The 23,316-nt window shown below is 35.7% G+C and overlaps 1 protein-coding gene across 1 annotated transcript in view; it reads left to right on the top strand.

Moving 5' to 3' along the window:
* Positions 1 to 23,316, top strand: part of COL11A1 (collagen, type XI, alpha 1) — a 163,784-nt gene that overhangs the window by 117,479 nt on the left and 22,989 nt on the right. Inside the window, exons 42-53 of the mRNA XM_010563636.1 lie at positions 2,008 to 2,115; positions 2,592 to 2,699; positions 3,748 to 3,801; positions 7,919 to 7,972; positions 8,709 to 8,816; positions 12,390 to 12,443; positions 13,383 to 13,436; positions 13,521 to 13,574; positions 21,277 to 21,330; positions 21,820 to 21,927; positions 22,115 to 22,168; positions 22,463 to 22,516. Coding sequence (XP_010561938.1) covers positions 2,008 to 2,115; positions 2,592 to 2,699; positions 3,748 to 3,801; positions 7,919 to 7,972; positions 8,709 to 8,816; positions 12,390 to 12,443; positions 13,383 to 13,436; positions 13,521 to 13,574; positions 21,277 to 21,330; positions 21,820 to 21,927; positions 22,115 to 22,168; positions 22,463 to 22,516 — 864 coding nt within the window. The remainder of the gene's footprint in view (positions 1 to 2,007; positions 2,116 to 2,591; positions 2,700 to 3,747; positions 3,802 to 7,918; positions 7,973 to 8,708; positions 8,817 to 12,389; positions 12,444 to 13,382; positions 13,437 to 13,520; positions 13,575 to 21,276; positions 21,331 to 21,819; positions 21,928 to 22,114; positions 22,169 to 22,462; positions 22,517 to 23,316) is intronic.

The following is a 23,316-nucleotide window of genomic DNA, read 5'->3' as shown; positions in this document are numbered from 1 at the left end:
ATCACCCCTCTTCCAGTATTTCAGTTGGAAAAGTGAAATTATCAGTAACTTTGAAGTGTTACAAACTATCTTGTAGGTGTTAAGCTGAAAAGCTGGGGGAATATTACTGTACAGCAAACAAACATTTAACAGTCCTCTGTTGATACAAAAAATGTAAATTATTTAAAAGACAGAAAACAAAGATGCTGCAAAAGTGTGAAAATATAGAAATTTAGAGGGAGAGGACAGCTTTCTTTGCTTCTCAGTTTCCAGTGAGTCCACAAATTTCAAGGTTAACTGTGTTGCTATTAGTGAAATAGTTCTTCCCATTAGACTTGTAAGCACAAGACTAGCTCATACGTAGAATATAATGGAACAGAATACTCCATTGTCGTTGTTCCCATGCTGCCCTATCTACAGGACAGAGGAAGGATGTACAGCATCTCGAATCCTCAGGAAGTATCAGGACTGGCAAAGCTGGATTTCCTGTCAGAGTTCTCAGCCAGTGATGGTACAAAAAAGCACAAAGAAGCTTTACCATTCTCCACACTCTGCCTGTACACAGGAGAGCAATATGCTTCTGTCTCCCTGCACATGCTGGCTCTTGTGGAGAGAGGAAGCAGCAGCTTAGATGGCAGTTAACCTCTGTATCAAGTCCCAGGAAGTTTTCCCCATGCTATCATGAATCCATTTCACAAATACAGAAAGAATACCTGATCAGAATCTGTCTGTGTGATCAAGGAGATATTGGGAATTTGAGTGTAAATGTCTTTTGCTCCCTGTCATTTTCTTGCTATGGTGTGCCTCCAAACAGGTGTCCATTTCTTTGCTTATGAGTTACAGAGAACTTTGGTTATAGATCACTGTTCGGAAATCAACACAACTTGCAGAAAGGATTTAAAATCAGTACTCCACATTGTGGCTTTTGACTAAATGATGAACAAATATGTATAGACCAAAATTTAACATTTTGATTCTGAAATTCCATTTATTTGAGCAGAAGTTCTAATCTATGCTGTTATCTATTCCCTTGTATCCTTTTAGGAAGGTTTTTTAGTACCAGAACACCTTGTTTCCTTTCCTTTTTCCCCTTCAGCACTACTTAAAAGTATATGCCATCTGTATTCTTAGAAAGTGCAATAAATAAGACAGGAAAAATTTAGTCCACCCCAGGTGCCTCTTAGTTTTTACAGCACTGCAGATTTCTACATACCTAGTCATTCCCTCCATTTTGTCTAGTTTGCTCAATCCAGCAGATTGAAAGGTTATGGAGTTTGGCTCTGTGGCAGACTGACATATTTAAAAGAAAGGTTGGCTTTTTATGGAACAGCCATAAGCCCTACACTGCTTCAAAACAAAGAACCGACAGGGAAAGTAGAAACTAAATTTTCACTTATTGCGGCTTTGGTAGTTTCAGATAGAAAAAAAAACCAAACCAAACTTATTTAGACAATTAAAGGAATACAGTAATGACAATGATATGACTCATTTAAAAGTGAGGCTTATTGATGTTAGAGTAAAAATTATTCCTCTCTGCTATTATTTTCTGTAAAAATATATTCCAGAATACACAATTTCAGTGTGTTTTCCACATACGGGACCTGTCTTTTCCCCTTTAATTTGCAATATTAGATTATTAACTTTGGGTTGTGGTGTGGGTTAGTTCTGTATTTTAATATTGTGAATATTCTTTTATCAAAGTAGTATGTTAATGTATTTTGGAAACACGGGGAAAAAAGTTCTTGAAAACAGGCTGAAGCACACTCCTATTATGAAGAAAAAGATACAGGAAGGGGTATTTAGGAAAAAAAAATAAAATTAGTACTGAATAAGAACTATGGAGTATGAACTTCAGGTTAGTTCTTTCAGCATTTTTCTTTACTTGCACACATGCTGAATGTATACCCTTCTACCAGCTGGAACCTCACTGAATAACAGGTATCTTCTCTGTTGACCTGGGTCATGAAAACCACCAACAGTTATCAGGGCTATATCAGAATTCTCTTATACTTTTTTATTTCTTTCCAGGGTTCACCAGGGGAACGTGGAGCAGCAGGCACTGCTGGCCCAATTGGTCTGCCAGGTCGTCCTGGACCTCAGGGTCCTCCAGGCCCCGCAGGGGAGAAGGGTGCTCCTGTAAGTAATCAGAGAGTCACATAAAATTATCACAGCACAGATTTTTTATTCCAGAATGTTACTTTTTCCCACTCTAGTATTTGCCTATTAAACATATCCTCAGAATACCTGACCTACTACTTTTATATTTACAATTAAGTAAATAGTAAAACATTTGTTGTCATACCCTCTAACACCCAAGAAGGGTTAAATCCATTATTATCACAGCAGGGAGTGAATATAATAAAAAAGTTTGTCAAACCAGTCTTTCATTAAAACTTTGTCCCCAGCCACTCTGCATTAGAGTACAAGCGTATTTGTCATCGGCTTCCATTATTACTTAGTATAATTTCCCAATACATTCTCTTCCCTTTATAGTTTCCTTTCTGTTGGTTTTTTTTTTTTTTTAATTTTGTATTGGTAATGTGACTCCCTGTACCAAAATCTTCATTAGTCTCCTGTGATAATGTGGATCACTTCCTTTTCTTCAAAACCAGGGTGAAAAAGGTCCTCAAGGTCCAGCTGGACGTGATGGAGTACAGGGTCCTGTAGGACTTCCTGGTCCTGCTGGTCCTAGTGGTTCTCCCGGAGAAGATGGTGACAAGGTGAGTCATTATAATTGGTATTAGTGCATCTGTGAGAAAATCTGTCAGTACAGTTCTCTGGTTGTAGCTTTCCTCACAATAAATACAGTGACGAAGTAACTCTTACCCCTGCCTCCCCCAAACTGCCTCCACTCACTGCAAAAAACCTAAAGAACCCTTCTATAATCTGATGCCATGGGACATTGGGATTTGTGTTCAAGAACTAGTAAACATTTATCCTGGCAAAGAAACAAGGCTGAAAGTGTGGCAAAATAAATCAAGGCAGATGATGTAAAAATTGATTTTTGCCTATTTTAGAAATGTGGTTTGCTGAATGACTAGGAGAAAATATTCTCAGTAAGGTATAGTGATTTGGAACCACTGTTGATATGCTGAGAGTGTCAAAACAATATGTTAGCAGCAGAGGTATCCTGCTGACTTCTGGCAGAATTTAGGACATGACACCTTTCAGGATCATCTTGCATGTTTGCTTGATCCAGCACTGTTCTGTTAGTTAGCATAGGGTAAAGGTAAAAACTTTGAGGTTCATTTTTATGATGCATGAGTGTTATTTATCCCACAGAGAGTATTTTCCGTGATTTAATTTAATTGTGTTTTCTTATTGTATAAATAAAACATTTTTTTCTGACATGATTTCCTGGTGGTTTGAATAATTTTGGCGTTTTGAAATATTGTACAATACAGTGAGAAGCAGTAGTTCAGTCACATACAGTTAGATGAGTCTGTAAATCAGGGTGCTTTCATTATAAGTTCATATTGAAGATGACATGAGGAACACAACTTCCTTTATTTAGACCTCAGTTGCACTATACTTCAAAGCCAGGTCTTGTTGCCCTTTGCAGTATAGCAATCAATATCTGGATTAATATGACATACTATCGATCGATACAGAATTGCCCCATTTAGGCCTTCACACTTGAAGCAGCAGCATAAAACACAGAATAATCTTATCAAAGGGAACTTTTAAAGATACTGTGATACCAACTTCAGCTAAGTGTGAAGGAAACCATTTTAAACAAGAAGTTTAACTTTCAACTTTCAATTACAGGGTGAAATTGGTGAACCGGGTCAGAAAGGTAGTAAAGGCGACAAGGGAGAAAATGTGAGTAGTAAAATTCTTTGTCCATTACGTTCTTCATAAATAAAAAGTATTCATGCATGAAGTATGCCGATAGCCTTGCTACATCAATGAACAGAAACAAAGACACACTTCAAAAATGTTTCTTCAAAATAATGTTGAGTTTTAATGCAACACTAGAGGTTTGTGTTTATAGAGCCATGCATATATTTAGTATTTCTCATATTCCTTGAGCTTACAGAATCATTAAAAAATACATAGGTAAACTACATTCCTAAGCATGCTTCCTATATAATTTTAATTCATCCATTCTACATTTGAACTGAGAGAGACCAAGAATATACATACGTTCTCATACTGTGTTTAAGTTAACTTCACTGAGTGGATTGTGTGAACATACCCAGCTTTAGCTTCTTAGCCATAATGATGAAGAATATGAAGACTCAGTAGAGAAATGTACTAATATAGTTTTAAAATCTTTAAAGAATATCTAATTCTTGGAGAGCACATTTAACTGATTGCAACATTTCAGAACAGCGAAGATATCAGATGAAATGGCTTACACAAGTTTTCAAATATTATCACTAGGCCTATTAGTGAACTTAGGACTACTCAGGCCTCTACTGATTTAATTTGAAATGTTTTTGTCTTCAAAATTATTTCTAAAGTTCAAGCACTTCCTCTTTTGATTGAGGCCAGAAATATAAAGATAAGCTTTTTCCACTGTAAAACTTGAAGCTAGAAAGAATAAAACTAGCATTTTTTTTCCTGTTTGGTTTTGGTTTCTTTCCCAAAAATTCAAAAAAGGTTTGTTTTCACTTCTGTTCAATTTCAAGATAAACTGGCATTATATCTGAATAATCTTCCTTAAGAAAAAATGGACAAGTAATTGCAGAAAGTTTTTTTTATTATTATATTTCATCAATTTTCACAGTTAGCAAAGCTCAGAACTCAACATAGGGGTATTCATAATTAAGCATATTTACTATGTTGAAAACACTGTGTGCTTTTTATGATTAACAACTTATAGAGCACCATAAAAGTAGATTGCCTCTAAAAATTACACCAAGTTTATGGCTTACACATAATCAGATGATGTTTTATATTCATTCATTAAATTCAAGCAAATCACAGTTTTATGATAATTTCATAGGAAAAAAAATGTGACAACAACATGTGCAAAAAAATGACAAGGGGTTTTTTTTAAAGATAAGCTTGTCCTTTTCAATTATTTATGTGACAAAGACTTCTGCAGTTTCCAGTGCAAAAACCACATACTTTTCACAATCTTATTTTATTAGATCAAATCACAAGTGCTATAATAAACTATTTGTAATTCCCTGTTAACACAAGAAATGTAATATTACACATATGAATGAGAGAGCACTTCTATTACAAACCCCAGTTTACCAAGAAACTTATATGTAACCAAGCTGTACATAAATTCTACTTCAGACTAAAATTACTCCTGCATAATCTGAGCTGAATGCTTTGGTTAACTTGGTACAATTAATGCATCAAATGGAAACATTTTTTAAAGTCAGTTTTAAAACTATGGACTTGTTCCCAGCTCAGTGAAAATCAATCCTCATCTATTTGCTGTTGTAGTTGTAAACCAGCTGTGGGATACATAGAGATATATGCAGGTCCTCTTTGTCCACCTGAAGAGGTTTGTAACAGTACAGGCCCTGTGTACACAGAAAAATCTGGCGTTTAAAGGAAAGGGCAGAGGAAGCATATCAAGAAGGTCATAGTCCAGCTCCACTTTGGGCTTTGCATGTGATCACATGCTTACCCTTCTGTTTTCCCCTTTGACATGCCTCTTCATTAGAGATGCTTCTGCATCAGAGAAATTCAGAAAAACACATGCTGTAGTTTTCTATTTCAGATCATTTTAGCATAACTAGTTATGCTGAGCATTAGACTGTGACCACAGTTCCCATAGTGAGTACTAATGTATCTGGGCATGTTCCAGCAGACCTGCTTTACAAATAAAGCGTCAGCAGCATAATCATTTGAGAACTTATCCTGTACTCTCAGTCTCAAGGTTTAAGGCATTTGGGAATATAATATGTTTTCCTTGAAATACAGGATTCAGTGTCTGGGCCTGCTCAGCTGAAATGAATGTTACCCCATTTGAAGTCAGGTGTATTGAATCCTATTTGCCCTCAATTGCAGTCATTCAACCCTGACAATTTCAGAATGTGTTTATTTCAAATCTGTTTTCCTTTCAACATGCTGACAGATGTATATTGGGGCAGGGAGGAAAGGCCTTGTTGGTCACCTCTGAAAGATTCTGAAGAGGAAGTAAGTACCTAGTTCTGAAATCACAGCACATAAAGAGTAGATATTCACAATACCTAGACACCCACAAAAGCCTTGGTGGGCATTTAGAGCCTAATCACAGCAAGGACCCTGAGCAAAGCAGAATTAATCCCTCTTTCTTGTTTGAGAAGAGCTGGAAACATCTTCCAATTCCCCATTGAAACTAACAAGGATTTCTGTTTGGGGGTTTAACTATGCTGTGCCTAACAAAAAATACTATGTTGCCATATCCTAGCTAGGGACAGCACTATTTTATTGTTGATGTACATCCTCTCTTGAGCTTCAAAACCTCCACAGCTACCACAGCTGCCTTTATTAACTGAAGATTCTCTCCTGATGATTCTGATCAGTCTCTCCACATTTGCCCTCCAGAGCAATGGAAAAAAGAGTCTGGCTGTGTGACCAAATAAATTCTCAGTAATCAATTATAAAGTACTTTCCAACAATACTTTATATCAAAATGAGTATTTACATGAGATTAAAATTGTGTAGATCTCGTTCTGGGCCCTGTAAAATGAAGGAGCAGGTAGAAGCATCCTGCATAGTGTAGAAGCAATCTGTTCCAATATGATTTTTTTAAAAAAATTCATGCATGCTAATTCCCTTTCTCATGGTAACCTTCCCAGTCCATAGGAGCATTCCTAGGAGTCCTTTCATTTAGATATGTCACCATAAAGGCTAAAAAGCTTTGCTTCACCTATTGCCATCAGGTCTGTGATGAAAAGAAAATTATAAAAGAGAAGAAATACGTAGCTTGACACTTCAAACTCCCTAGAAGATAAGATAGATACTCTAAAATATACATAGAACCCAAAGAAAGAGACTACAAGACTTAAGAAGTCCCTTTTCCTAATCTCCCTATAAAGGGCAGAATAATCTAATTTTAGCCCTAGTAAGGTCTTTAAATCAAAGCACTATTCCGCACTAAATTAGAATTCCCAGCCTAGAAACTGCAGACAATTTCCTTGCCATCTGAAATAGCAGACTAGAACTCAGCCATTGCCAGGTGTAAGGTTTTATACTTTCTTAGCTTCACTCTTTATCAGTCTAGTCTCTCTAGCTTGTGCAAAAACCATATTCAACCTACCACATAATTTTAACCCCATCATAAACTAGTATCTTGTACTCCCATACTCTATTAGATATCTTCATTACATCACATCTGCATAACTGACTTCTAAATTATGTGCAATATAACTTGGAAAGTTATTATTCTGTAAGGAGACTGAAAAAATTAAGAAATTCCTCTCAGAGACATATTTTTTGCCATTCTGTTGAAAAGAGACTTAATATCAAAGAGAATGTGACTCCCAGTGCTCAACAAGAACTTAGACTTTTTCATGTCTCCTGGAGGTCAAAATAAGCTTTGTGCTGTTGCAATTTCATAAAAAACTAACCCAAATAATAAGAATTCCATTTAAAGATAGGTTGTTAGATGATGCTTTAAAGGTTGAAGTTTTCTGCACAAATCTCATTGAAAGGTCTGATATTTAAAAAAAAAATAAATTCATTTTGAGTCATGTTTGCATGGGAATCTATTTTAAATATTCTGAAACATTACAAGTGTGCTTTCAATAAATGCCAGTATTAAGTCTATCATAGATGTGCAAGTCTGAGTTTTTGAGAGATAAACAAATAATGATTGTTGGTACTGAATGGAAAAGACTTGTGAATAATGCTACATTCTCTATGGAGAAATGTAGAAATGCTTAATAGACCTTGATCATGCAAATAGGGTTGTCTCTATACTTGCTTTTAATCTCATTCCAGATGCCATAATCACTAACTTTTCATTTTGGATGTTTGTTTGTTGCAGGGTCCCCCGGGTCCACCAGGTCTCCAGGGTCCCGTTGGTGCCCCTGGTATAGCTGTAAGTAGCTTATTCAGAGCAAACTCCAATCTTGCCATAACTCATCTGATACTTAGAAGTTCTTCGAACTGCATGCTCCTTACTCAGAAATATATTTCAAATCACTATTAACAGTTCTATCATTGTCCCCTTACATGCAGTTTTTTATTGTAAACAAGCCTGCATAGGTGTTATTTTATTGCAGATCTACAGCAGGGCAATAATTTGAAGGAATTATTAAAAATGAAATACTGTAAATAGTGAATGGGGCCCATACTTTCACTGAACTTGTTTGATGGTTCATATGACAGTCAGTGGTAAAATCAGCTTGGCACCAGATGCATTTAAGAGTATCTCTTTTTAAAATCCACCTGATAACAGGTGATTGATTTTATTTTTTATTTAGAAGGCTTTGAATTCTTCTACCATGAAGACCGGTAGAACTATATGCTACTCATATTTACCAATATGTAGGTATTCAACAGCTAGAATGTTTATGCAGATGTGAAAAAGAAGAGGTATTCAGGGAAAATTTTTGTGAGACATGCAGTATTATTTGACCTACATTAAACCAGGGCATATGCTGGTGTTCTATTTGCATAACAGATTTCATTCAATCAAGGTGGTGTACATGCATTCTTAAAGACATTAGGAGTGATTCTGAGCCCTCTTGTAGTTGTTTTCCAGTCATTTCTATGGAGCTTTTTCTAGTTTTATCAGACCTGTAATATTTTTGCTTTTCACTGTTTCCAAATAGGGAGGTGATGGGGAACCAGGCCCAAGAGGTCAGCAAGGGATGTTCGGGCAAAAAGGTGATGAAGGTCCTCGAGGCTTCCCTGGCCCTCCGGGCCCTATTGGCTTACAGGTAAATTCCTTTATTATTTTACCCTCCACCTGTAAGAACCCTGATTTTTGTGGCAGAAACTGAATGAATACTGTCTTCTAGTAAATAAATTACAGCATCAGTTAATAAGAACTGAAAGATCCCATATTCATAGAATTCATGCATAAATAGCAGATGTAATACTGAAGGAGATTGGTAAGAATCTCTGAAACTGAACTCCTGGCTACCATAAGCTTTAGAATTTCATTCAGTAATTCATTCATTTATAGAGTCCAACAATTTCTGTTTTAACAAGAGCACTTCTTTTTTACTGGAGATAGATATTTTAAAGAAAAGATTCAACCTGGAGACGTATTTAACATGTCCTAGTCATTTACTGTATTTTCACAATAGGGTTTGGCAACATAGTGTGTTTCTCAGTGATACCATCACAGACACTACTTGCATTCTGACAGATTAGCAGAACTCCAGGATGCTTATACACTGCTGGCATCACTGGCAGGTTCCTATAGTTTCATGTTTCTTCCTCTTAAAATTGTTATGAGTCAAAAAAGACAAAGCAAGCATATAGTAAAATGTAGGCTTCTCACTGCTGCATTCAGAGAATTACAGTTGAAAAATCCTGCTTTTTCAAAAATTCAATTTACTTAAATATAACAAAACAAAGAACAAGAAGTTTAGGACCTTTGATTCATTTCCATGTAATTAACATCAGAGCACAGAGCACTTTTAGACTATTTCTAATCCATGCATTAAGCTGTAATATGAATCATATATACTCACTTTTAAAAAAATGGAAAATTATAGCAATAGTGTTTGAATATATTAAACAGTATGTCTCCTTTCTATCCACCATGTGTGAACTGACTAGTCTCTTTCACTAAGCTGAACCTTAACCTGTACCTATCATTTTTAAAATTCTATTACATAATGCGGTTCACAAAACTTACAATGGATTTTATAATGTATTGCAAACCTCCATGGAAGATAAACGGTTCCTTACTGCACCAACACATATGTCTTTTGTAGATTCATATTGCCTTTGAAACTGAAAACAACTTTATTTTCAGAAACAATAACTCAGAAAAAATAATTCCTAAATTTTATTATGAATTGTTAAGTTTTTTTACTGTTCTAAAGAGAGTGAAATAAAATTATCCTTGTTATTTTTCTCAGATCTAGGATACTGTTTCAATTGATGTTTTTCAGTAAAGTCCACCTTCACTTTTTAAGTTTAATGAGCACTAAGCTACATAAATATAAAAATCAATTAGGTTGACTTACGCAAATGAAATATTTCAAATGAGGAATTTTATTTCTCTGATTAAGATTTTAATTGAATATGTTGGTCCATAGACTGAGATCCCATATTTGCTAATGGTATTGAAGTACCATTGGGAAATCAGGAGTTTCTTTTATTCAGTAATGCAGTTCTCATGGTAATTATGAACTGTTGGGGAGTAGCAACTTTCTCTGTCTCATATATAATATTCCATGGTAACTACATCACACTTATTCAGTTAAATTCTACTGATATTTCTTTCATTGGATATTAAGTAAAAAGTATTTTTGTTCATGAAAATGAACATTGGTAATTTTTAATACTTATTACCTTAATTGTGAATTTCCTTGCTATTTAATTTTGATAGTATTTTTAAAAATAAGGAAGTTTCTAACAAAAGGAGTTGAAAGTAAAGAAAATCTGAAAAACTCTATGGGCCTATCAAGGTTATCTTATAGGCAATTTATGGCAATTTTACTTAAATTTTGAAATATTAAATGACAAACACCTCAGTTACTTCTTGCCAAAAAGAACTGAAAGTACTCCCAAAATACTATGTCCAATAATGCATGAAATATTGATTCAGTGAAATCAGTGGGATTATTTCAGTGTTGAAATAGGAGTTCACCAAATGGCTTTGGAAAGTCTTTTCAAAGACAGAATTATCAAGTAAATTTTTAATTGCCTTCAAAGTTTTATAAATACCTCCTCTACAAGCAGTTGAATGAGCTGTTTATGTTTACCATGACCATGAGTCATAATGGATAAGGCATTCAACTTTTTAAGCTAAATGTCTTTTTATGTTCACGGGGTAGAACTGAGTGGACTGTTGGCAACTGGAAGATCTAGTTTATTCGAGGTGGGATCCTTCTCTCTGAGTATCAGCTCTCTGAAGACTAGTCCAAGCCTAGGCTTCTGCTCTAATCACTCTTTAGAACAATTAGCTACAATATTGTTATTTAAAACACCTCACAGTGAAGGAAAAAAGTTAAAGTCAATTCAAATTTCATTTGTTGAACTATTACAAGGTTACAAGAAGTAAACATGAAGACAGTTAGAAAGTAATAAAACTACCTGTCATCATAACCCTGGCATTACTACACAGCATGTACTGTAATCAATATGTGTTACTGAAGACAGTATTATCAGCTATGGTCTTCCATTTTAATAGAATACAGTCTAGTATTTTTTTAAGATAAGCAAGGATTATATAGAAAAATCACTGTGTCATCACATGACTTAAAGCTGGCTTTTTTCATGCTGATTATCTAACAGTAAACAGGCTTTCACAACCACAATGCACTGACAGGTCAGCCAAGTTTTCACAGTAGTAGACAACAGACACATACATCATTTTTAGACTAGGTATATCTCTAAACCTGGGGAAGTCTTTCTACTGTTCAGATTGTGTCATAGTAGGGGGGCAGCTGAGGAATGGATATAGTGTTGACTAAGTTTATACTTCACACTTTTTTATACAACTTTGTAGCAAAGATGGCAAATTGTGCTTTCCAATCTGGTTAGCTATAGTTTGATAACATACTTTGAAAGTACCAGAATCCAGGAGGTGAAACTTAGAACCAGATCTTAATGTAACATAAATCAACATAATGCTATTGACTCCAGATCCAGGGGATCTGCTTTCTACAGAAGCCAAGCTTTGATCCTACATTTAGGAATGCCCAGCTTAGTGGTGACAGTGCTTCTAGCTGTGGTAACATTACACTAGATATCAGTATGAGCATCAGCTACAGTTTCCTTCTCATGGTGTTTGTTACTAGTCAAACCTGGACACTTTGCTTCTAAGGATATGTTGGTATAACCCAATGCAATGCCTCTCAGCAGGCTTTATTACCTCCACTGGACACCTTATTAAAGCAGTTATACAGCTTCCAGTACTCAGGTAGCTTAGACATCTTTGCATACCACTTCATTGTGCTGCACTGATCATGTTTTCTTTACATATATATGTATCACAGCATAAATCAAATTATCCAGAAGCCCTGCTGGATTCTGGATAACGATGGCAGTGTTTTTAAAGACAGCCACTCTAGCATTTCTGTCTGGGGTTTTTTAAAAAATTTTCTGCCTCACCTAGTTTAAGCATCCTAGGACTACCTATACATTCGCTGTAATACAAAAAAAATCCTTCTTTTTTTTTTTATGTAAATAAGTTTTGTTTTCTTGTCCACCCCCCCGCCATGTTCCCAACTTTCACATGTAGATCTGATTTATACTGTTTCATATTGATTTATAACTCATCATTCCAGGTACCCTACTAATAGTTTTATTTTCTCTTCCACATGCTTTAGGGTCTGCCTGGCCCACCAGGTGAAAAGGGTGAAAATGGTGATGTGGGGCCAATGGTAAGGCTTCTTCCCCATTGGTCACTCTGGAGGACATAAAGATCATCCGTGTATTATTGTCTTTTCTCTGTAGCTCACAATTTGATAAGCTACTGCTGAATTTGGTGCCTCGGTAGGAAACATTTTGTGTAACATAAACTCTCTCTGGGATCTACTTTGCTTCCTCACATCTATCTCCTCATCTTTAATATCAAGATTTATGTAACCTAAGGAAATACCCTGAAGAGTAGGTAGCAAAGCAGATGCTATGTGTGTCTGAGACAGGACAGTGGCAAGCAGGTTCAGGAAAGAAAAGAGAAAACAGAGAGACCACTGCACCAGCGAGTTTGGAGCTGCTTTTCTGAAATTCAGGGCATTGTACCTTAGCTTCAGGTAACTGCAGGCCAGAAGATGGTAAACACTATTTGGCTATGTTTACCATGTTTCTCTGGGTGATCTGGCGACTACATTTTCTAACTGTTTCTACTGTTGACAGAATGCCTTCTGGGCTGGTCCTGACTGAAATGCAAGCTATCTACAGTATACATTTGCCTCCAACATCCCATGCCGAGCCTGGATGCTTTATTATTGCCCATCTATAGGCACCATAGTGCAGTACTGTCATGTGGCTGTTACCAGACATATAACCTACGCCAGGGTTTTTGCACAGTGGAATGGGTATGCAGGTAACCTGCAGGGAAAATACAATGCAGGAAACCAATCCTCAGGAGTCCTAAGCATCAGATCATTTCCAGCTCAGGTACTATATAACATAGTCTGGATCCTCTGTCACCTTGTGAACTCATGCAGTGGGCAGCAATCTGGCCCTGCTGTTTCTGTAGCACTGCTATGATTAAAAACCCTTTACAGATTGAGTATATTTTTTTTCATTGGCCAAAAAAGCCCCACTGGACTTATGCTTTATGATTGTAACTATATCAAATTGTCTCTTTGATACAGGGTCCACCTGGCCCTCCAGGTCCAAGAGGTCCACAGGGTCCTAATGGAGCTGATGTAAGAATTAACCTATTTTTTTTCTCTCAGTAATTTAGTAATAAGCACTATATTTGGGATAACTAACATCTTTCATCATTGTAGGGTCCTCAAGGCCCCCCAGGCTCAATCGGCTCTGTTGGAGGTGTTGGTGAAAAGGTGAGTGTTGATAATAACCTCCTAGAAAGAGAAAACATGGAATAGGAATATGAATGTACATTTTGATTCTTCTTCAGAGCTATATAGATATATTACAGTTCCCAAATATCCTTCATTGACCTAGTAATTTTTAATAGTGATCTAGCTACACTCCTAATGGCTGACTTACCACGGTTGGTCCTTTTATTTCACATCACAAAAATATTTAACAACCAGAGAAAAGAGCTTTGGAGCAGAAGAGGTAGTTTTCAGGTGAAGGCATATGGTTAAAAGTAAGGTTATGGTTATTTCCTTAACTACATAGTTTGATGCCTATAGTAACATTATTGGCTTCAAGTGTTTTTCATTTTATACTGGTGTAGCTTAGAATATCATATAGCCCTCCACCTGCAACATCAAGAATATAAGCTATTATCTAATGTATCAGTGGTAAACATATCTGTGAACTGAGGCAGACCTGAAGCATCAATATGTATCTCTTCCTCATACAGATAGATACAGTTCCAATAAAGTCAAAGGTTTGAGGATGATTTGTGCTAATTGAAAACCTGACTTAAGACTGATGCTTTATGACATTCATTCATCAAAATTATTTTCATTGCTATTTTAAGTTCCCTAGTCAGAAAATTTCCTACCAGTATATGGGGTGGGGTTCTTTTTAAATTGTATATCTTACCCAAAGAATGTCAGATATATCTTCCTTTTTCTTAAAGGAAAGATATTGTATGCAATAAATGTAATGGCTTTTTTTGTGCGATTTATTTGAATCACCAGTGTAAAATGCTGAGCAAACACAAAATTCCAAAGAGAGTCTCTTGAAATTCCTATTTATGTTTATTTTACCAAGTTAGATGACCTCAGCCATATCATGTGTGTAAGCCTAGAAGCATTTTGCTGATTTGCAGATTTAATATGATTTTTTTCTTTAATTTTGGATTTGGAAAGAAGATTTTGAAAGGAGCATCAGGTGACGGAAACAGAATAGAAATATATTCCAGGCCACTGTATAAATAACTTATTGAGAAACTACGTAGATTGCTCTTGAGTATTTAAATATTTACCACAGCGTATTGTATGTATTCAATGAAACACTGATGTCAATGAATCCTTGAAAAGACATCCCTAGGAATGTCAGTATTGGTAGTTTTTCAGAAAGCTCACTGTATTGATAACTTTTCAGAATATGAAGCAAGATTTCCCTTTTTCTTCCTGTCCCATCAGATAATTAAATGCACAGGTACCTTTTCCCTCATCTTCCTCATACACCATTACTGAACTTCAGCACTTCAGAAGTCTTAACTTCTGCTCCCTTTCATTTATCCACATATTCTCTTTGACACAGCGTGCCAGTATTGTACCTTTAGGTACAAATCCATCAGATCTATGAATTTACAAATAATGACTCAAGTATCAGGTCAATCAAAATGACTTATATTTGTCATGAACCTCTTCTTGATCACTGTCCAAAGGCATGTCACTCTGCTTCACAAAGCTTTTAGGTATTCTTTCTTTTCACAAGATAAGGAAGTTGCCATTATTTTCCCAAGATCATTTGTATGACTAATAATTAGAAAAAATAATGAAAATCTGCAGTTCATCCTACAGTATCTCACAAGCTTCTTGTTCCCCTGTGATAACAAAAGATCTTTTTTATGATGCTTTTCAATATTGCTGACATCTACCAGAAAATTTTGGTTATGTGTCTGGTTCTCTTCACTAAAATGTCTTTTCTTTAAGTAAACTTTTACTTATATTAGGGCCATGTCAAAAGGAAACACCAGCTTCTTATCAGTGTGATGAAACTATTCTTTTAATAGAATCTTCAGATGTTTCATGATTTTTAATATGTGCCCATCAAATAAATCACTTACCAGTGCTCTGGGATGTGGTGAAGAGAATACTAGAATAATGTAATATAATATATGGCTTGATGGAAAAATATCCTATTTTGTCTCCCTTCTTTGTGTTTTGAGATCAAAGGGTACTGAGCCCAAGCAGATGAAAATATTAACTTCATACTGTAGTTTTTTCATGGTAGCACTGTCATGTCTTTAGCTGACAGTGCTTCATTGCATTCCCTGTTTCTCAGGATGTGGCTCTGAGCATCAACTCACCTCGTGGTAGCAGTGGCATTATTGTGTCTTCAATCTTTTTTACCCAAAATTGCATAAGACATACAAAATGTAATGCAGTCCTGCTTGACTGCATTATCAACAAGGATATTCCCTCTAATCTCCCAAGTTTGTGACATTGATCCTCCAGCCTATCTTAAAAGAGAGCCTGGCCTCATGAAGAGCTGCAGGTTTTTCTCTCTGGGAAGAGTACCAAAAACATGTCTGAATGTAAAAGTTGGTAGAGATGGCGAAAAAGTTATTGGAAAAGGAGAGTCTGTATGTCAGTGGAATACAGAGGAAAAAAAATGGGCACTGTGGGGAGAAAAATTCTTCCTGTGATGATTAGGGTACTGAGAAAAATGTTTATTATGAGAAGACTACATCCAGGGTAGCACCCCTTATATTCACTGCTTTAAAAAAAACCCACCTTGTATACTGTTGTGGCCCCCTGAAGTTCAACAGGAATTTTGCCATTGGTTTCAATCACGTCTTTAATTTTTACTGTCTCGTGATCAAATTATATTCCAGTCATTTTGTAAAAACATTGACTTATATTGAACTCCTTACTCCTTTGTTTCTCCCTGTGACTCTTCTATGTGATTTAGAATCTCTATTTGTGGTAATCAGCCCACCAAATTTAATTCAAGAACATGAAATTCAGACTGTTTATCACCAATTGTCATTTTTATTTCCTCTTTCTTATTTCCCATATTCTCTGCATTCACACAGAGAAGCTTCCAAGTATATTATTTTGGAAGTTTTTATTTATTCTAATTACTTTCCTCCTCCTCAAGTTTTAATACATGCCAGGTTTTTTCCTAGTTAGGATACCTTCCTTCTTAATTTCAATTCCATTTAATGAGTTCTGCAAGCTTAGAAATCATAAAGAGTTTTTTTGTCAGGAAGAGTTCCCACAATAGGAGGACAGTTCATGCTTTTAAACAAAACATGCATTTTCACTTTTCCTTTCTTCTCACACATTTTTTCCCCAATGTTTTTCTTATTACATCAGCACACATCCCTTTCAGGAAAGACATCTCATACTACAGATAGTGCAATGCAGTGCTGATTGTAGAGTGTTGAAAAACATTTTGGCATCCTCCCTGTCACTGTTGGGGAGTGAAATAGATTTGCTCACTTTCATATTTGAATAGTTAAACTAGGAGATATTTTGCCATTAATACTGGGGTTTCAAAGCCCCCTTCTGGCAAATTATAAACAATTTTTGTCACACTTAGTGCCATGAATTTTTAACTAGCTTGTTGTTTCCTCTGCTGTACACAAAAAGGCCTAAATGTTCAAAGACATCTGCAGTACAAATGTGCATGTAGCCTTGCATTATTAATGCCTATAGCCTCCATGGAGTAGTCTAGAAGTCCTGAGACTTACACTCAACTAGAACCACTTAAATCCAGCTTCCACCCAGAGATTATTCTCTTTGTTGTGCTTATAATTAAGAAAAAGTGGAAAAACAAAATGTACCAACACATGCTTATCTCTAATTTAATATCAAAGGCCTAACACGCAGATATTCGAAATACCCAGTAAGCTGCTCGCGACTTATCAAAACTGGACCTTATATGTTTTATGTTACATAAGAATTTACAACACAGACAGGAAACAGAACATGTAACATTAACCTCACACTTCTCTTCCACAAAGCCTAATAAAATAAATTTGCCTTTCCAATTTAGGTTAATCTGTGATAACTGCACTGAGTACTGTGCCATTCTTCCACCCTTCCTCCCCTTCACAGCATGTGTTAAACTGGCAGAGTCAATAAGTAATGCAAATGAATGTCTGCAGAACCTAAGCAAAGCATTCTTTCTGTAACCTCTCAGAGTTTAGATCTGTTTTACTGTATGAAAGAGTCCGATGTTAGAAAACCACTACACTCATCTGGGTTTATACTCCTTCCTATTATATAATTCTAAAATAATTTAAAAGTAATACAGTAATAAGGAGTCCAACACAGTAAACAAGTGAAATCAATAGCTTACATGCTTAATCTGTCATTGATTTATACTGCAGATGGAAGTGAGAGGACAAAAGCAATTGAGTATTCTGGCCTTAAGTTTAAAAACATGTCTGATAAATTTGTACAGGCATCTTTATGTGTGCATATCATTTTTCTACACACCTGCGTGCAGACAATTGCTACGGTACTTAATCAAGTTGTGTCTATGACAGTTTATGCTGACTATCTGTCCTAACAAATTACTTTTAATAACTTTACATGACTTCACTGACTGTGATCTCTTCTCATCCTTCTCCATCTCTCTAACATGCTTGTAAATGTAAGCCCTCCCAGGAAATATAGCACAGCTTTAGAATTTCCCTCTTGATTAAATTTAGCCCTCCACAGAGACATAATATATATAACACAGTCACATATGCATACCTATGTGAAAAGGGATTGTCTTCTAGAGTGACAATTTTTCTCTTTCTTTTTTCTATTTTGTGAGGATGGCAAAAAGGAGCAAAAGCGTAATTGAATCCTTTTCAAACGCAGTCAGTTGCAAAGTTGCTTCTCATTCTTGCAAAATAAATCACCACGTCGTAGAATTTAACCAAAAGGTAGCAGCCTTCCATCCACTATCTGTCTGGGCTTTGTATGGACAGTTCTCTAGAACCAGTAATAATAAGGAAAACAAAGGACTTTTAAACTACTGTCCTTAGCCTGATAGAAATCATTCTACTTGCTTAATCGAAGGAGGTTTTCAGAATTAAACATGTCCATGAAATGACATGATTCTTTGTAGTTTAGAATGTCTGTCTTTGCCTGTTGAAATTCTGTCAGAGGAACGCTTTGCCTAAGAAAGACCACACTAACTTTTAAAAGATCTGACCTGATAACAAAAGAGGAAAAATATTCCAGAGGTGGAATAAATCTATCATTAGATTATAAATCTATTTCTCAAAAGAATATGAGCTATTTCCCATGGAGAAGGTGCACCAGATTTTGAATTAATACCATCCTTACCAAAAGTGCAAAGAAATACAAAGGCAAACAATAACCTACAGATTGCACAGCTTTTGGTAGCTATAAATATGCACTCTATAAATATATATCAGCTACAATTTTCTCTGTCAAAACATTGTTTAAGTCCTTTAACAGCTGTCTAAAACAAGTACAACCTTTCATAGTACCTAATAGTTGGAATATAAAAATCAGTGTCAGAAAAAACACGACTGCATACAGGGAAGAGTCACATTTTTTAATAGAGCAATGATTTAGAAGTATTAATGTGAGATGACACATTAACAGGTCTCATCTTTCACAGATGCCCTTTAAGGGGAGCATCTTGACATTTTCTAGCCCTTCCAATTTTGCCATCTTCCACACTGCTGCTTATTGGGGAGTTGCACAGAGCTCATATAGGCTGCCTGCATCTGCCAGTTTCAATATGTGTGCTATAGCAGGGACCCCTGAGATCCCAGGACAGTGTTCTCACACTGTCCCCAAATATAGGTCACTATAGCAGAGAAAGACTCTTTTCTCTTGTTGCATGATATCATAAAATGAAGATGTGTTTGTCAATGGGAAGGGTAAAGAGTGGATTACAAATCAAACGTGAATCATCATAAATTACAATATCATTTGGCAGAAAGACAGAAGAAGAACTTGCTCTCTGAGAAGCTTAGAAGGGGATTATACTTGCTTGTCAGGCAAGACTTGGCACAATTAGCGCTCTTATGTCACTCAGTTAGTTAGTCCTGCAATGGGGACACCTGTTGAAAGGGTCTATATTGTGGACTCTGTTAGATTTAATATATCTACTAACTTGAATAACATCAATTTGTTTGCTAATTCCAGACCTCATTCTCTGTTGCTACAAAAATCTAATTTGATTGATACTAGACATGGACAAAAAACCAATACTAATGATGCTGCAGATTTAGTAAACCCCATGCAAAGGATAAGGAAATGAAGATTATGAATTTTCCTAGAAAACATACTTAATTCTTATTGACCTTAAGAATCCAGTAGATTTTCTTTTTTAAACAATGAATGCTGTATCACAGAAGCAAATGAATATTAAAGTACTAAAAGGGATCATTAATTTTTAAGATTACTGCAAGTTTAAGTATGTCTAATAAAACATCCCACAGTTTCTAAAGGCAAACTCACCCTTTAAAAGTGTCCTTTCTAAAGGACATCTTAATATTGCTCCTAAAATTGTGGTTATCTGTTAATTATCCTATTCTGGAATTCAGTTGGGTACTCCAATCTTCTTCCATTCATCTGACGTAATATTTATATTGGGCCAAATTCTGGTCCCAGTGAGGTCACCATGCTGCCATTAGCTTCTACGACAAAAAAGTTCAGTATCTACACCATAACATTTGTTGAAAATTCGTAGTTTATGATTTATACTTTTATACTATCCACGTGGAAATGACAGGCATGCATGTTGTATTAATTGAATTGTCATGGAATTAAGAGTGGCGTGCAGGTCATACAGGGTATTAAGGATACACAAATTTATTCCAAACCTGTGTTGAGTTCAGTAGAGGGGATTGGGTGGAATGCATTTTCAGCACTGAAGTACTCTTCTTTATAGGCATAATTATTGGCAAGGTTCATTTGGTTTGGAAAAAGAAGATATATGGGGGGAAAAAAATCCCCCCATTAGCAGTTACATTGAGAAATCCTTTGGAATAAAAATATATAGTTCTTATCTCAGCACTCCATGACAATCACAAAGCAGATTCTGTTATCCTTTCACAGATCTGTGTGTCTGTGATGCTAATAGCTAAATATTCTACTAACAGAGTAGTTTTCTATAAAGGTTTATTTATCAGACCACTGAGCTAGAAAATAATCAGTCATAACTAAACTTCAAAATTAGCAATTGCAAAGACAGTCCTTGAGCTAATGCTGTGTATTAGCTCAAAAAGAGACTGAATTAACTTAAACGTTCATTTAATAGTGTATAATCTTTGACTTGCACAGATTTTCTTCATATGGTGTATCCTTCAAAGCCATCTGCTTTAGTAAACAATTTCCATCACCAGTAAATACATAGTGTATACCTTTGTGGCCTGTGGTGAAAGTTTTACTAACTGTTATGCTATTATTTTATCCTTATGTTTTTCTTTATATAATTTTTTATTCTAACAGTAACTATAGCAATAATGCCTTCACTGCATTGACATTCATTTCCAATTAGTATTCTCTTACTTGTAGAAACTTGCTTCCAGGCAAAATGTATCTTCTAGAGAAAAAAATATACAGTCAGTATATTTCTTTGGCTTTTCTGTGACTAGAAAGAAAGATGACAAACAGGAAATTTGCAATATATGCGATAATAAAGGGGAAGATCTTCCAAAGCCCAAAGGAAAGGTTAGTCTCCCTGACTCACAAAAAGCTTAGTTTGATATATTCACTCTTAAAATTTCAGATTCCAGTTCTGCAAAACCATATGTAACTCAACCCCCTTTAGGTAGATCCAAGAAAAGACAGTTCTTTTAAGCTGTTTACATTAATAAGCATGAGAAGAATATGTAATAACATTAGCAACAGAAGTAAATTCATAGAAATATTCTCCCTAATGACTCATCAATTTATCCTCATGCATTTACAGGGTGAACCTGGAGAAGCTGGTAACCCTGGACCTCCTGGAGAATCTGGAACATCTGTGAGTATTTTGGTTTTGTCTTACTAACTTTTATTACTGTGAACTAAGGTTATCTGGTAGTGTTTACTTTAGAAAGCATTTAATCAGATTACTTGTGTTTGTTTCCTTTAAATTTTCAGTGAAGAAGTTATACCTTTAAAATGCAATTTGTTTCCATATAATTATAGCCACATCTTGTACTAACAGCTAGAGGACAAAGCTGAAGACTTCCTAAGAGACTACCTATTTTTTTTCCAAAAGTATTAACTTTGACATGCATGTTTTTCTCTCTGAAGACAGTTCATTGATGCAGACTGGGTGCGGATGTTGGCACTTGACCTGAGATTCACAGGTTTTCCAATCTGAGGCTGAGGTCCTAATATCCCATTCACATGCCAGCATTTATTGACGAGTAACATTGCCCAGGTCTGAAAACAGTTTTGCCATTGTAATCATTTTTTAGCCATTCAATTTCCAGATGATATTTTTGTGTTCATATGTTCACTACAGGGTCCAAAAGGTGAAAGGGGAGAAAAAGGTGAGGCTGGTCCACCTGGAGCAGCTGGACCACCAGGTGCTAAAGGACCTCCAGGTGATGATGGGCCTAAGGGTAACCCAGTAAGTGAGCTTAATAATTTTAACACAAAGCACTGTGAACTACTGCTGAAGTTGTGCTATATACAGAACTGTATTAATTTGCTACATTTGAACTAAATTAATTATATGCTTCATAAAATATTTGTGATGATTGCTACCTGCTCGTCAATGGATGACATGTTCCTTGTTTTTTTCCTGATTTATCTAGGGCCCAGTTGGTTTTCCTGGAGATCCTGGTCCCCCTGGGGAACCTGGTCCAGCTGTAAGTATACTTAAAAACCACTTTTAGGTCCTAGACTTGGTTTGCACTAAATCCTAATTAACCCTGCCTCATCCTTGTCTGGGGACAAGGTCTTGCCTGTAAGCTCTGTTGCTTTTCTGTTCATATATTTTTTAAGGCTTAAAAAAGGTTTAGAAATCTTTAAAAAGTTTTGAAAACTAGCATCCTTAGGAAAATGCTCTGTAGAAAAATAGTGCTCTTATATTCATATATGAAACTAAGTTACTTAATTTAGCTGAATTCTCTGTTTTGTTCATTTTCCCATGAATTCTGTAGGGTCAAGATGGCGTTGGTGGAGAAAAGGGTGAAGATGGTGATCCTGGTCAACCTGTGAGTTGTTTCTATCATTTTATTTTAGCTACATGTTCTCTCCTATGCTAAGAAAATATCTTTTGCTGAATCAGTGGTTTCTATACATTCATGCTCTTAAAAACATTTTCTAAGTGAATGCTTTTTCTATTATACTGAAAATATCTATTTATTTCCTTGAAGAGATAGAACTGCCTATATTATAGTAACAATCAGAAGCAAGAGCTCAATTTCTTTTAGAAGTAGAAACAAATGATGTGTTAAGGATTTGTGCTGGAGCTGCTGAGGACCACTAAAAATAGAGCAACTCTGAGCATAAGAAAGGAATGCTGCAGCCAAATAATCTTCATTAGCTGACCTGATGACGTGAAGCAAAATCTTGATGTTTCTGCTTCAAGAAGGTTAAGAAGTATCTGAGCAATACCCATATTAAGCATCGAAGTTCTTGTATTTCTGTAGATTGGTATATTAAAACATCATTAATTTAATTTTTTTTATTGGAAAAAGATAGGGTTTCCATTTTGGAAAGTCTCTTTCTAGCTTTGTAAGTTCTGATTATCAGGGAATTATCCTATATAGTACAGTGTGAAAATAAAAAATGCTAGTACATTGAACATATGGTTAGAAGTAAATTATAAACTGGGGCTTACCTGCAGACTTCAGGAAATTAGTATCTGTATGTCTTACTTAACAGTAAGTACTTTTAGAGTGTTGTGTTCCTGAAGAAAAGCTGTTCAGTAACCCTGAAATATTTGAGTATCGCAGCTTACCAAGATGGAGTAGCCAAATGGCTATTAGTGCACAAAAGATTTTTCAAGACA

Source organism: Haliaeetus leucocephalus, unplaced genomic scaffold, assembly GCF_000737465.1.
Source record: "Haliaeetus leucocephalus isolate CR32 unplaced genomic scaffold, Haliaeetus_leucocephalus-4.0 Scaffold172, whole genome shotgun sequence".
Lineage (NCBI taxonomy): Eukaryota > Metazoa > Chordata > Aves > Accipitriformes > Accipitridae > Haliaeetus > Haliaeetus leucocephalus.
This window is presented reverse-complemented; position numbering and strand designations above follow the sequence as displayed.